The following is a 14,142-nucleotide window of genomic DNA, read 5'->3' as shown; positions in this document are numbered from 1 at the left end:
GCTGAAACCCCTTCCCCAGAGGGTAGCTCAGCCTCTTACCTATGTAGAATTCTTATAATCTTAGAGGGCCAGCTAATAACAAAATAGCATTTGATCCACAAAATAGTACTTGATCCACATTGAAGTTGGGTAATATTTGGGAAAGCACAAGTCAGCATAATAATCTAAGCTACACGGAATCTTTTATGTGTTTTTTTTTTTTTTTTGAGACAGGGTCTCACTCTGTTGCCCAGGCTGAAGTACAGTTGCACAGTCACTGTAACCTTGAATTCCTGGGCTCAAGTGATTCTCCTGCCTCAAGCCACCCAAGTAGCTAGAACTAGAAGGCACACTCCATCATATCCAGCTAATTTTTTAAATTTGTAGAGACAGGGTCTCATTGTATTGTCCAGGCAGGTTTCAAACACCTGGCTTCAAGTGATCCTTCCACCTTGGCCTCCCAAAATGCTCGGATTATAGGCATGAGCCACTGCACTGGCTCACTGCACAGAATCTCAACCTATGTTGCCTATTAAAATGGGGAGGCAGCCCGGGTCAGTCAGGGCTGGAGGAGATATAAAGGTTTGGAATGGGAAAAACCTGTATTAGGAAATAAGGGCTCCAGCCAAGGGCCAGTGAGGAATTAAAGCCTTCTGTCAACAGCCATGTGAGTGAGCCTGGAAGCAGACCCTACAGTCCCAGTCAAACTTTCAGATGACTTAAGAGACCCCGAGCTAGAACCACCCTAGTTCACTTCCAGATCCATGAGATCCAGAAACTGGGAGATAATAAATGTTTGCCATTTAAGCCACAAAGTTTAGATCAATTTGTTACATAGTAATAACTGTGAGAAACACACACACACACAAAAAAAACAAATGCATGTACGCTACATACACAACTGTGTGTGTATCAACTAATTCTATCTGTATGAATATGTGAAATAAAACTGAATTATATTCTTATATTTCACTCAGCTTTCTGCAGATTAATCTTTTTTTTCCTTTTTTTTTGAGTCTCACTCTGTCACCCAGGCTGGAGTGCAGTGGTGCCATCTTGGATCACTGCAACCTCCACTTACTGGGTTCAAGAGATTGTTCTGCCTCAGCCGCCCGAGTAGACAGGTGACAACCATCATGCCTGGCTAAGTTTTGTATCTTTGTAGAGACAGTTTCACCATGTTGGCCAGGCTGGTCTTGAACTCCTGACCTTAGGTGACCTGCCTGCCTCAGCCACCCAAAGTGCTGGGATTACAGGCGTGAGCCACCGCACCTTGCCTAATTAATCTTAAATGGAAGTTTTTTGCCTCGAGAAGTAGAGGTGACAAGACACTTCAAAGGGCTATGCCAAAAATACTTCAGATTCTTGATGAAATATATTTTCAATATATTACTGAGCTCACAAAGAGTAAGAGAAATATCCAGTAGCCTTCAATCTCCTGATTCTTTGCTACTCTCTCAATGAACAAATTCACTGAGATGAGTAGTGAGTAGCCAGCAAACATAAAAGGTTGAGCAGCTCCAAGCACAAATTTTATGACAATATTGCCTTTGAGAGAATCAGCTCTGAGCAAGACTCAAAGTAGGGAGGCAGAACCTGAGACTTCTGCAGGGTTTGTACCTCCTTAAGGGGGACAGAGTGGTCTCAGGAGGTAGTTCCTGAATTCCTGAAAGGCATTAGCACAAAGCTTCTCAGGCTAGAGATTAAGATCAAATAAATACAGAACAACCCAGGATTGAAGCTCTCGGTGAATGCGCAGAGAGGTGAGTCAGAGCTGCATTTCCAGACTGATCTTTGTTGCCCACAGAACGGGGAAATTCCCAGGTATAGAGGAGATGTGGGACGCCAGGCAGAGGTTTTGGCTGGTGCAGCCAGCAGTCGGGGTGGCGGCAGCCAGCCCTACACAGCACTCCGCACAGGGCGCGCTTGTACGGGTGCCCTGTTGAACCAGCAACCTGAGACTTGAGAGGGCTGAACTTGAGACTGAACGGGACTTGGACAGTGGGCCAGCCCAGGGGATTGCAGGGACACAGCGTTTGGGGTAGTGCAGTGGGACGGACAAAACAATGATTCCAAATGCTCCCAGTGGAGACGTTCCCTGAGACGCTCCGTGGGGGAGGGGCATCCACCATTACCGAGGCAATCCGCCCTTACTGAGATACACGCCCACTGCTGATGCAGCCTGCTATTACTGAGGCAACCCGATACAACAGAGAGACTCCGCCACAGGGCATAGCCCATGGCAGCAGGGCGGAGACTGCAGCAGAAAAGCAGAGCCTGCAGCAACAGGGTGAACTTCACAACAGCAGGGCGGAGCCTCGGCAGGCAAATACTGACTAGAATGCCTCCTAGCTGGGCAGGACACCTCAATGGACATCCAAAAATAAAGCCCCAACCCCCCAAGACAGAGCATCTGAGAAAAAAAGGGTTTTTTAATGAGCTCTGTTGCAGCAGAATTAAACATAGCAGCCTAACAGCCCTGAATGAACAACAGAGCTCACAGCTCAGCAATTGAGCTCCTATAAAGTACAGACTGTCTCCTCAAGCAGCTCCCTGACCCCTCTATATCCAAAAGACTGACATTTGGCAGGCATCATCCTGGGACAAAGATAGCAGAAAAAGAAACTGGTAGCATCCCTTACTGTTCCGCAGCTGCTATAGGTGCAACCCACACAAGCAAGGCCTGGAGTGGACCTCAGCAGTCGTACAGCGAAGGGGCTCGACTGGTAGAAGGAAAACCAAGTAACAGAAATACTTCATCACCAACAATCTGGGCGTCCACTCAGAGACCCAATCGAAAAGTCAGCAACTACGCAGATGACAGGTGGATAAATCCACAAAGATGGGAAGAAACCAGCGCAAAAAGGAGGAAAACACCCGAAACCAGAACACCTCGCCTCCTAGAAAGGACCAAAACTCCTCACCGGCAAGGGAACAAAGCTGGACGGAGAATGACAGTGACAAAATGACGGAATTAGACTTCAGAAGATGGATAATGAGAAATTTTGTGAGCTAAAAGAACATGTATTAAATCAATGCAAAGAAACTAAGAACCTTGAAAAAAGATTCGAGGAAATGATAACAAAAATGGATAACTTAGAGAGGAATATGAATGAACTAAAGGAGCTGAAAAACACAATACGAGAACTTCGCGAAGCATGCACAAGTTTCAATAGCCGAATTGACCAAGCAGAAGAAAGAATATCTGAAGTCGAAGATCAACTCAATGAAATAAAACGAGAAACCAAGATCAGAGAAAAAAGCGCAAAAAGGAATGAATAAAGTCTCCAAGAAATGTGGGATTATGTGAAAAGACCTAACCTATGTTTGATAGGTGTACCATAATGTGATGAAGAGAATGAATCAAAGCTGGAAAATACTCTTCAGGACATTATCCAGGAAAATTTCCCCCACCTAGCAAGACAGGCCAACACTCAAATGCAGGAAATACAGAGAACACCACAAAGATATTCCACAAGAAGAGCAACTCCAAGGCACATAATCGTCAGATTCAACAAGGTTGAAATAAAGGAGAAAATACTAAGGGCAGCCAGAGAGAAAGGTCGGGTCACCCACAAAGGGAAGCCCATCAGACTCACAGCAGATCTCTCGACAGAAACACTGCAAGCCAGAAGAGAGTGGGGGCCAATATTCAACATTCTTAAAGAAAAGAACTTTCAACCCAGAATTTCATATCCAGCCAAACTGAGCCTCATAAGTGAAGGAAAAATAAAATCCTTTGCAAACAAGCAAATACTCAGAGATTTTGTCACCACCAGGCCTGCTTTACAAGAGCTCCTGAAAGAGACACTACACATAGAAAGGAACAACCAGTACCAGCCATTCCAAAATCACACTAAATGCTAAAGAGCATCAACATAATGAAGAATCTACAACAACTAACGGGTAAAACAGCCAGCTAGCATCAAAATGGCAGTATCAAATTCATACATAACAATATTAACCCTAAATGTAAATGGACTAAATGCACCAATCAAAAGACACAGACTGGCAAATTGGATAAAAATCCAAAACCCATCAGTGTGCTGTATCCAGGAAACCCATCTCACATACAAGGATACACAAAGGCTCAAAATAAATGGATGGAGGAAGATTTACCAAGCTAATGGAGAGCAAGCAAAAGCAGGAGTTGCAATTCTCATCTCTGATAAAATAGACTTTAAAGCAACAAAGATCAAAAGAGACAAAGAAGGCCATTACATAATGGTAAAAGGATCGATACAATAAGAAGAGCTAACGATCCTAAACATATATGGACCGAATGCAGGAGAACCCAGATACATAAGGCAAGTTCTTAATGACTTACAAAGAGACTTAGACTCCCACACAATAATAGTGGGAGACTTTAACACTCCACTGTCAATATTAGACAGATCAACCAGACAGAAAATCAACAAGGATATCCAGGGCTTGAACTCAGACCTGGAGCAAGCAAACCTGATAGACATTTACAGAACTCTCCACCCCAAATCCACAGAATATACATTCTTCTCAGCACCACATCACACCTACTCTAAAGTTGACCACATAATTGGAAGTAAAGCACTGCTCAGCAAATGCAAAACAACTGAAATCATAACAAACAGTCTCTCAGACCATAGTGCAATCAAATTAGAACTCAGAATTCAGAAAGCAACCCAGAACCACACAGCTTCATGGAAACTGAACAACTGACTCTTGAATGTTGACTGGATAAACAATGAAATGAAGGCAGAAATAAAGAAGTTCTTCGAAACCAATGAGAACGAAGACACAACATTCCAGAATCTCTGGGACACATTTAAAGCAGTTTCTAGAGGAAAGTATATAGCAATAAGTGCCCATATGAGGAGAATGGAGAGATCCAAATTTGACACCCTATCATCAAAATTGAAAGAGCTAGAGGAGCAAGATCAAAGAAACTCAAAACCCAGCAGAAGACAAGAAATAACTAAGATCAGAGCTGAACTGAAGGAGATTGAGACACAAAAAACCCTTCAAAAAATCAATAAATCCAAGAGCTGGTTTTTTGAAAAGATCAACAAAATAGACAGACCACTAGCCAGATTGATTAAAAATAAAAGAGAGAACAACCAAATAGATGCAATAAAAACTGGTAAAGGGGAAATCACCACAGATTCCACAGAAATTCAAACCATCATCAGAGAATATTACAAACAACTCTATGCACATAAACTAGTAAACCTGGAAGAAATGGATAAATTCCTGGACTCCTGTGTCCTCCCAAGCCTAAACCAGGAGGAAGCTGAAACTATGAATAGACCAATAACAAGGTCAGAAGTTGAGGCAGCAATTAAGAGCCTACCACACAAAAAAAGCCCAGGTCCAGACGGGTTCACAGCCGAATTCTACCAGACAGACAAAGAGGAGCTGGTACCATTCCTTCTAAAACTATTCCAAATAATCCAAAAAGAGGGAATCCTTCCCAAATCATTTTATGAGACCAACATCATCCTGATACCAAAACCGGGCAGAGACCCAACCAGAAAAGAAAACTTCAGGCCAATATCCATGATGAACATAGATGCAAAAATCTTCAATAAAATATTGGCAAGCCGATTGCAACAGCAAATCAAAAAACTTATTCATCACGATCAAGTAGGATTCATCCCGGGGATGCAAGGCTGGTTCAACATACGCAAGTCTATAAATGTAATTCACCACACAAACAGAACCAAAAACAAAAACCACATGATTATCTCAACTGACGCAGAGAAGGCATTTGACAAAATTCAACAGCCGTTTATGCTAAAAACCCTCAATAAACTCAGTATCGATGGAACGTATCTCAAAGTAATAAAAGCTATTTATGACAAACCAACAGCCAATATCATACTGAATGGGCAAAAACTGGAAGTATTCCCTTTGAAATCCGGCACTAGACAAGGATGCCCTCTTTCACCACTCCTATTCAATATAGTACTGGAAGTTCTAGCTAGAGCAATCAGACAAGAAAAAGAAATAAAGGGTATTCAAATAGGAAAGGTGGAAGCCAAATTGTCTCTATTTGCAGACGACATGATAGTATACCTAGAAGACCCCCTCGCCTCAGCCCAAAAACTTCTGAAACTGATAAGCAACTTCAGCAAAGTCTCAGGGTATAAAATCAATGTACAAAAATCACAAGCATTCATCTACACCAATAACGGACTTAAAGAAAGCCAAATCAAGAACGAACTGCCATTCACAATTGCTACAAAAAGAATAAAATACCTTGGAATACAACTCACAAGGAACGTAAGGGACCTCTTCAAGGAGAACTACAAACCACTGCTCAACGAAATCAGAGAGGACACAAACAGATGGAGAAACATTCCATGTTCATGGTTAGGAAGAATTAATATCGTGAAAATGGCTATACTGCCCAAAGTAATTTACAGAATCAATGCTATCCCCATCAAGCTACCATTGACTTTCTTCACAGAACTGGAAAAAAACACCATGAACTTCATATGGAACCAAAAGAGAGCCCGCATAGCCAAGTCAATTCTAAGCAAAAGGAACACAGCGGGGGGCATCACACTACCGGATTTCAAACTATACTACAAGGCTACAGTAATCAAAACAGCATGGGACTGGTACCAAAACAGAGATATAGACCAATGGAACAAAACAGAGGCACTGGAGGCGACACAACATATCTACAACCATACAATCTTTGATAAACCTGACAAAAACAAGCAATGGGGAAAGGATTCCCTTTTTATCAAATGATGTTGGGAAAACTGGCTAGCCATGTGCAGAAAGCAGAAACTGGACACCTTCCTGACACCTTACACTAAAATTAACTCCAGATGGATTAAAGACTTAAACATAAGACCTGGCACCATAAAAACCCTAGAAGGAAATTTAGGCAAAACTATCCAGGACATAGGAGTAGGCAAGGACTTCATGAACAAAACACCAAAAGCATTGGCAACAAAAGCCAAAATAGACAAATGGGACCTAATCAAACTCCACAGATTCTGCACGGCAAAAGAAACAGTCACTAGAGTGAATCGGCAACTAACAGAATGGGAAAAAATTTTCGCAGTCTACCCATCTGACAAAGGGCTGATATCCAGAATTTACAAAGAACTCAAACAGATTTACAGGAAAAAAACAAGCCCATTCAAAATTGGGCAAAGGATATGAACAGACACTTTACAAAAGAAGACATGTATGAGGCCAACAGTCATATGAAAAAATGCTCATCGTCACTGGTCATCAGAGAGATGCAAATCAAAACCACATTGAGATACCATCTCACACCAGTTAGAATGGCGATCATTAAAAAATCTGGAGACAACAGATGCTGGAGAGGATGTGGAGAAAAAGGAACACTTTTACACTGTTGGTGGGAGTGTAAATTAGTTCATCCATTGTGGAAGACAGTGTGGCGATTCCTCAAGGCCTTAGAAATAGAAATTTCATTTGACCCAGCAATCCCATTACTGAATATATATCCAAAGGACTATAAATCGTTCTACTATAAGGACACATGTACACGAATGTTCATTGCAGCACTGTTTACAATAGCAAAGACCTGGAATCAACCCAAATGCCCATTGATGATAGACTGGATTGGGAAAATGTGGCACATATACACCATGGAATATTATGCAGCAATCAGAAATGATGCGTTTGTGTCGTGTGTAGGGACATGGATGAATCTGGAAAACATCATTCTCAGCAAACTGACACAAGAACAGAAAATGAAACACTGCATATTCTCACTCATGGGCGGGTGAGGAAAAATGAGAACACATGGACACAGGGAGGGGAGTACTAAACACTGGGGTCTATTGGGGGGAAAAGCCGAGGGCCAGTGGGAGGGGGAGGTGGGGAGGTATAGCCTGGGGAGAAATGCCAAATGTGGGTGAAGGGGAGAAAGGAAGCAAAACACACTGCCATGTGTGTACCTACACAGCTGTCTTGCATGTTCTGCTCATGTACCCCAAAACCTAAAATGCAATAAAAAATTTAAAAAAAAAAAGATAAAATAAATAGGTGCTCGAAGTCAAAGATTGCCAAAATGCACAAAGATATGAGTCACTGTGAGAAAGAGTCACAGAAACAGCAAAATACATTTGACCTTCAGGTAATTCAGATATAGGAACTGCCAGACATAGAATGTTAAGTAACCATGTATGAAATGTTTGAAGAAATAAAAAATGGAATCAGAAATATGAGCAGACAACCAATCATGATAAAACAATTATATTTATCTGGGAAAAAAACCTAACTTTTAGAAACAAATGATGTAATATAGTTATTCAAATAAACAATGGATTGCTGATTAGCAGATTAGAACTCAGGGAATTATAGAGCTGGAAGATCATTTTGAAGACATGACAGCAGAGGGAGGATGAAAAAGTATAACAGGGTAAAAAGATAAAGCTTAGTATCAGAGTTTTAAGATTTTAAAATTTATATATAAGAGTTAGACCTAAAATGGTAAGTTGGAGCATTAAAGAATATATACTTTTCTGAAAAACACATCAATCCTTGAAAAAAATCAACCATGGACAAAGTTTAAAAGCAAGTTCCAACAACTTTCAATCTACTTTTATCAACAAATTGTATTCTCTCACTACAAAGCAATTAACTCAAGAATCAGCAACAAAACGATAAATTAAAAATACATATTTGAAAGGATTTAAAAGTAAAAATCTTAGGGTATCAGAATCACCTGAGGAACTGAATAAAACTATAGATGCTTAAGCCCCATTTCAGAGCTATTAAGTCTGAATCTTTAGGGATGGAACCCTAGCTTGTGTATTAAAAAAAAAAAAAACAGCATGGATACTTTTGATACACACCCAGGTTTGGCCCTTCCTAACTGCGTTAACCAATTAATTTGGATCATTACCTAAATAATCTTTTCCATTGACTTTTAATCCTTTCTTGACTATAATATGAATTTCTGTGTGTGCATGCGTGCACACACACACACATGCCCTTAACTGCTTTCCCAGGTGCTGGCACACTCCCCCTCTTACAGGTGGAAGATGGGTTGATGGACACAGCAGGCATCCACCTACTATGGCTCTTTCAGCTGAAAGGATATCATCTTTTGCCTTTACTGCTCAGTTCTTTGCAAATCTGAACCAATGAAGGGTGTAAAGGATGTCAACAATCAGCATGTTCTGCTCCCAGTTCTCTTCCCATCTGTATGCCTACCTCTAGAGCTGTTGTGAAAACCGCCTCTTAGGAATGAAAGCATTGATGCAAACTCCTGTCCTGTTTTATTTTCTGAAATGCCTCTTAGAAAGATCTGGTGTTTCTCAAATGGAATTAGAAATGAAGATTCCAACAAAAGACAGGGAACTGATGGCCAAATGGACATCCAGCCATTTATAAAGCAGGATTGACACGGTAGGGGTATGGCACTGACACACAGAGGAAGTTTCTGATTAGGTTAGTGTGCGAAGGCTGAGGTCAAGGTCTTCCAGCGTCAGATTTTCTCTGATTCAGAAGGAAAGAAGCCAAAGGCCTCATGTTGAGTTTCCTGTCCAGCAGATTCACCTTGTAGTTAGTGAAAATTTCTCCAAAATTCTGGCAGTAGTTTGACTGGTAGTCTTAGTTCTCATTCTCCTAAGTTTTGTCTTTTTCTTTTGCAGGAAATGGTAGCAGGAATTAGTTAACTTGATCACATTTTAACTCAAGAGAAAAAGACCTTGAGGGCCATCTGTCTTATTAAAAATTATGAATAAAGGAACAGAAATAACATTTTAATTAATACTTTTCCCATTTCCCTCATTTGTACTTTTTTATTACATTAAAATCTACATAATAAAATTGGGTTTCAAAATGTTGACAAAATACCAGTATACACATATTACCTTGCTACTTTGGAAATATATTGGGTATGGTAGCTATTACTTTAATATTATTATATATGTTTATATATAGAATCACATGTAAAGTTTTTCTCACTCTTCCCTGCAGAATTGGTGATGTGGGACTAAGGCAATTTCTTGATGGTCCTGCAAGCATAAGGATAAGAGAGCTAAATTTAAGCAACTGTGTGCAGCTAAGTGATGTCTCTGTTCTGAAACTGTCTGAGCGGTATGACAAAACAGTCTTTTACATTGTATCATTAGTAATTGCATATTTGATAATAGGAGAGATGAGACACCTGAAAGCATAGATTTCATGATATTTGGGGGAACATCAGAGATGCCCAAAAACTGATTATTCAGTGAAACTATATAAAAGACATCGAAGTCATAGATTGAACCAATTTTTATATTATATTATTATATTTAAATTACATCTGAGATGGAGTCATTCATGAAATAACAGCTATCTAGATAAGGTGGCTTCTCTGTACTTTTTCAAGGAGATTATCTCTAAGTAAAACTTTACTCTAGCATTTCCCAAGGGGTGTTCTGGCTGGTTAGTTTATTCTCGACTCCCCTCTTGTGAGAGGTCTTGTACAATTCCTGTAGCAGACTTGTAAGGGATAAGTAGGGAACTTAACTTGCACTTTTAGTGGTCATTCATTGTGGTACTTATATGGTAGTTTTTGATATGTATGTGATATATTTTTTCCTTATTAGAAATTGCAATATGAAACTACAGAAAGTCATATAATAATCTACTACACTTTCATCCAACTTCATAATGCCAAATTACTTTCTACTTTGAGTCTTATATTTATGTTGAGTAAAGGAAAATCCTTTCTTCAATAGCATTTGTTTTTCCAAGATAGTTTTTGTACAAAGAAATTGCTTACTGACAATATGATTGACAGCTAAAATTAATTCATGCTACTTTCTTTCAGCTGCCCTAATTTAAACTACTTGAGTTTACGAAATTGTGAACATTTGACCGCCCAAGGAATTGCATATATTGTAAACATCTTTTCATTAGTATCAATAGATCTCTCTGGAACAGATATCTCTAATGAGGTAAAAAAAATTCAAAACAGTAGAATGACTTTTATTGTTTCTGTAATACAATTATTTGCTATTTTGTAAACAATAGAGAGAACGATATGTTTTATTTCTTATTCTATTATAAAAGTTAAATTTAGGGTTTTTTTTTTTAGTAAGTGATAGAAAGGTTTCTTTTTGAATCAGTAGTCATGTTTCACTGTTTAAAAAATAACAAAATACAGTATTTTGAGGAAAGTCATGACAGAAGAGTATGTCAGGATAATTTGAAATTTATTTCATTATAGAAGTTTGGTCAATGTGGAGATAATATGTTAGATGGCTTAACTATATTTTTCTTATGGATTACACATTTTATAAGACTACCCGAATGCTTTGAGATCTAGACTGAAGTCTAGAAATGGCCTGAATGAATCTACAAAAGGATGTATTTTAAGGAACTCATTTCCTTAAACAAGGAAGGAACAAGGAAGAGACATAAAGGAAGCTGCTGATTCTATTCATCAGGGTTGAAACTCAGGCCACATCTATCTTACCCTTCTGGGACTGCCCCATTTACTAATCAAAAGGAGGATAACTGAGAGATCTGCCATGCTTCTGAAAGAATTAAATGGGCAATAGTTATATAAGGAATATATGGACTTCTCTTGAAAATCATGCATTGAGAGGAATCTACGAAGACTATATGGGAAGTAAGGCTCCCTCCTCCATCTGCTTGCTAAATTTCTATTCATCCCTGAAGACTCAGATCAAATATCACCTGTCTGTGAGGGCCTTCTCTGAGAGGCCCTACCTTGCAGGCAAGCACTGAAATTTCTCTATGTGCATATCCAGCCCCAGTGCATCCTTTAACATAAACTGTTTCTCTCCATTTTTCACTGCATTGCAGACATCTGTGTTATGTGTTCATCCTTCTCAACATTCAATGGGCTCTTTTAAATGAAGGACTAGATCTGTTCATTGTTCTGGGTTCTTTCCTTTCTTTATTTATGAATGAACTTGGTTTCAGCCTCTGTTCTGCTAGATGATCTCCTCTTCCCTTCCATATCACTCACGTGTGAGATGAGAGTGTCAGTAGGAAGCAGTAACATGGAGTCAACTCCTTATGGTGAGGCCAGTGTCTGGTCTTTTCAATGCTATCTTCTGTCCACCTGGAATTCACTGAGATGTGTGAGGGCCCATCTGGTGTTTAGTTTCCTGTCCAGGTGGATCTTTCATGTCTCTTTGTTGTTCAGACTCCAAGGCCCCTTCAAGTCTTCAGGCTTCCCTGTCATGTCTGCTTTGCTCTGGATTCTTCTGGGTCTTTCTGGGTCATGGAGATCCTGTGAGGCTATCTTAGGTCCACAGTCCTAGACACCTGCTGCAGACATTTTCTTGGCTCCCGCATCATGGATGTGTTTTCCCCCAAACCCATGATTCACCCTCCCCTTGCTCTGGTAGAGGGTGACTCACACCAGTCAGCTAGATTCCAGGTTGGGGTTGGTGCTTGTGAGACATTTGTGAATGATTAAAGAGCCCATAGAAAGGACAGTCCACTTCTGAAGCTCAGTTTGGCTGGATATGAAATTCTGGGTTGAAAGTTCTTTTCTTTAAGAATGTTGAATATTGGCCCCCACTCTCTTCTGGCTTGTAGTGTTTCTGCCGAGAGATCTGCTGTGAGTCTGATGGGCTTCCCTTTGTGGGTAACTCGACCTTTCTCTCTGGCTGCCTGTAGTATTTTCTCCTTTAGGGGAGAAGGAAAGCAAAGCACACTGCCATGTGTGTACCTATGCAACTGTCTTGCATGCTCTGCTCATGTACCCCAAAACCTAAAATCCAATAAAAAATTAAAAAAAAAAAAAAAGAAAGGACAGTCCAGTGTTTTCCTCTATCTTTCTTTGCATCATCATCATTAGCTGCATTTCCTTAGTGGTCTACTCCCCTGTGAACCATAGGCCTGCTGTGGTTCCAGCTTCCCCGAATGACCTTGGCCCCTGGGCTTCAATAACATTATATCTTTCCATTGTCCTTCCAGCATAGGGACAGTAGTGGCTTCCTACTGCTGCTAATCTCTAGATTTTGTCACTGTCCCATTCAGCTTCTCAGTTTCTCTGCCACCCATGTAGCCACTCCCCCATTAAAATTAAATCTCCCAGTTTTGAATGCTCAGGGTCGTTTCTGCTTTTCCAATGGACTTTTAACTGATACAATGACGGACATAGGAACACTTCTTCTTATTGCTTTTATCAACCCTATTGGGAAAGGTGGAATGGGTTCCCATCTACTTAGGTCCGTAAGCCTACTTGTCTGTCCTAACTTTCTCTCTAGCTGGATAGAGACTGAGAAGGTCTAGAACAGACCCCTATGTGGTGAATTTCTCAGGATTTGCTTCCCTCTGGCTCTCCCCTCCCCTCCCGTCCTCTTTTCCTGTGTCCTCTCCTTTCCTCCTCTCCCTTCTTGTCTTCTTCCCCTCCACCTCATCTCTCCCCTCTTCTCATATTTGCTCCTCTCTTCTTTTGACAAAGATTCTTTTCCTAATCTGGGGTTGGAAAAAATGTTCCAACCGATTACATGGTTTTGAAAAATGTTATCCCCCAAGTCTTTCAGGGCTTGGCCTTTTGAAGTTTAAAGGCCCAGGATTTTCCTCCTGTGTTCTTTTGTAAGAACCTCTTCCTGACACATAGGAAGAGAATGGCCAGCTGTTGTCTGAAGGGTCACAGAGTGACAAGAACTAGATAATCATAGCACATTATAAAACACATCAAAATATAATTCCCCCATAGCACTTACCACAAGCCTGACGTGCCCGGGGAATATTTGCTGACTGAATGGAGTAAAGGTTAAAATGGCTTATTTAGTTATTCAGATTTGGGGAAAGCTCAGGTCTTATTTTTAAAGACCGTATTTTAGAATTTTATCCATAGAGGACAAGTTAAAAGCTTAGGAATATAGGCCAGGCATGATGGCTCATGCCTGTAATCCCAGTACTTTGGGAGGCTGAGACAGACAGGTCACTTGAACACAAGAATTTGAGACCAGCCTGGGTAACATCATGAAACCCCATTCTCTACAAAACATACAAAAATTAGCTGGGTGTGGTGATGTGCACCTATAGTCCCAGCTACTCAGGAGGCTGAGAGGTGGGAGTATAGCTGGTGGGTGGTATGAGGCTGCAGTGAGCTATGTTTTTACTGCTGCACTCTGGCCTGGGAAACCTGGGCAACACAGAAAGATCCTGTCTCAAGAAAATAAAAAGCAACTTAGGAATATAGCCTCAAGTTCT

The 14,142-nt window shown here is 40.5% G+C and overlaps 1 protein-coding gene across 32 annotated transcripts in view; it reads left to right on the top strand.

The window, feature by feature from the left end:
• Window positions 1-14,142, top strand: part of FBXL13 (F-box and leucine rich repeat protein 13) — a 309,560-nt gene that overhangs the window by 217,929 nt on the left and 77,489 nt on the right. For 31 of the 32 annotated variants that reach the window (XM_054237838.2, XM_078343056.1, XM_054237844.2 and 28 more), the window contains 2 exons: window positions 9,931-10,050; window positions 10,769-10,895. The exons of the other annotated variant lie outside the window; for it this stretch is intronic. In XM_054237838.2, the coding sequence (XP_054093813.1) occupies window positions 9,931-10,050; window positions 10,769-10,895 (247 nt within the window). The remainder of the gene's footprint in view (window positions 1-9,930; window positions 10,051-10,768; window positions 10,896-14,142) is intronic. 32 annotated transcript variants of the gene reach the window in all.

The sequence above is a fragment of the Callithrix jacchus genome, chromosome 11, assembly GCF_049354715.1.
Source record: "Callithrix jacchus isolate 240 chromosome 11, calJac240_pri, whole genome shotgun sequence".
NCBI classification, from domain to species: Eukaryota; Metazoa; Chordata; class Mammalia; order Primates; family Cebidae; genus Callithrix; species Callithrix jacchus.
The sequence above is the reverse complement of the archived record's forward strand: the minus strand, read 5'-3'. Positions and strand labels throughout refer to the sequence as shown.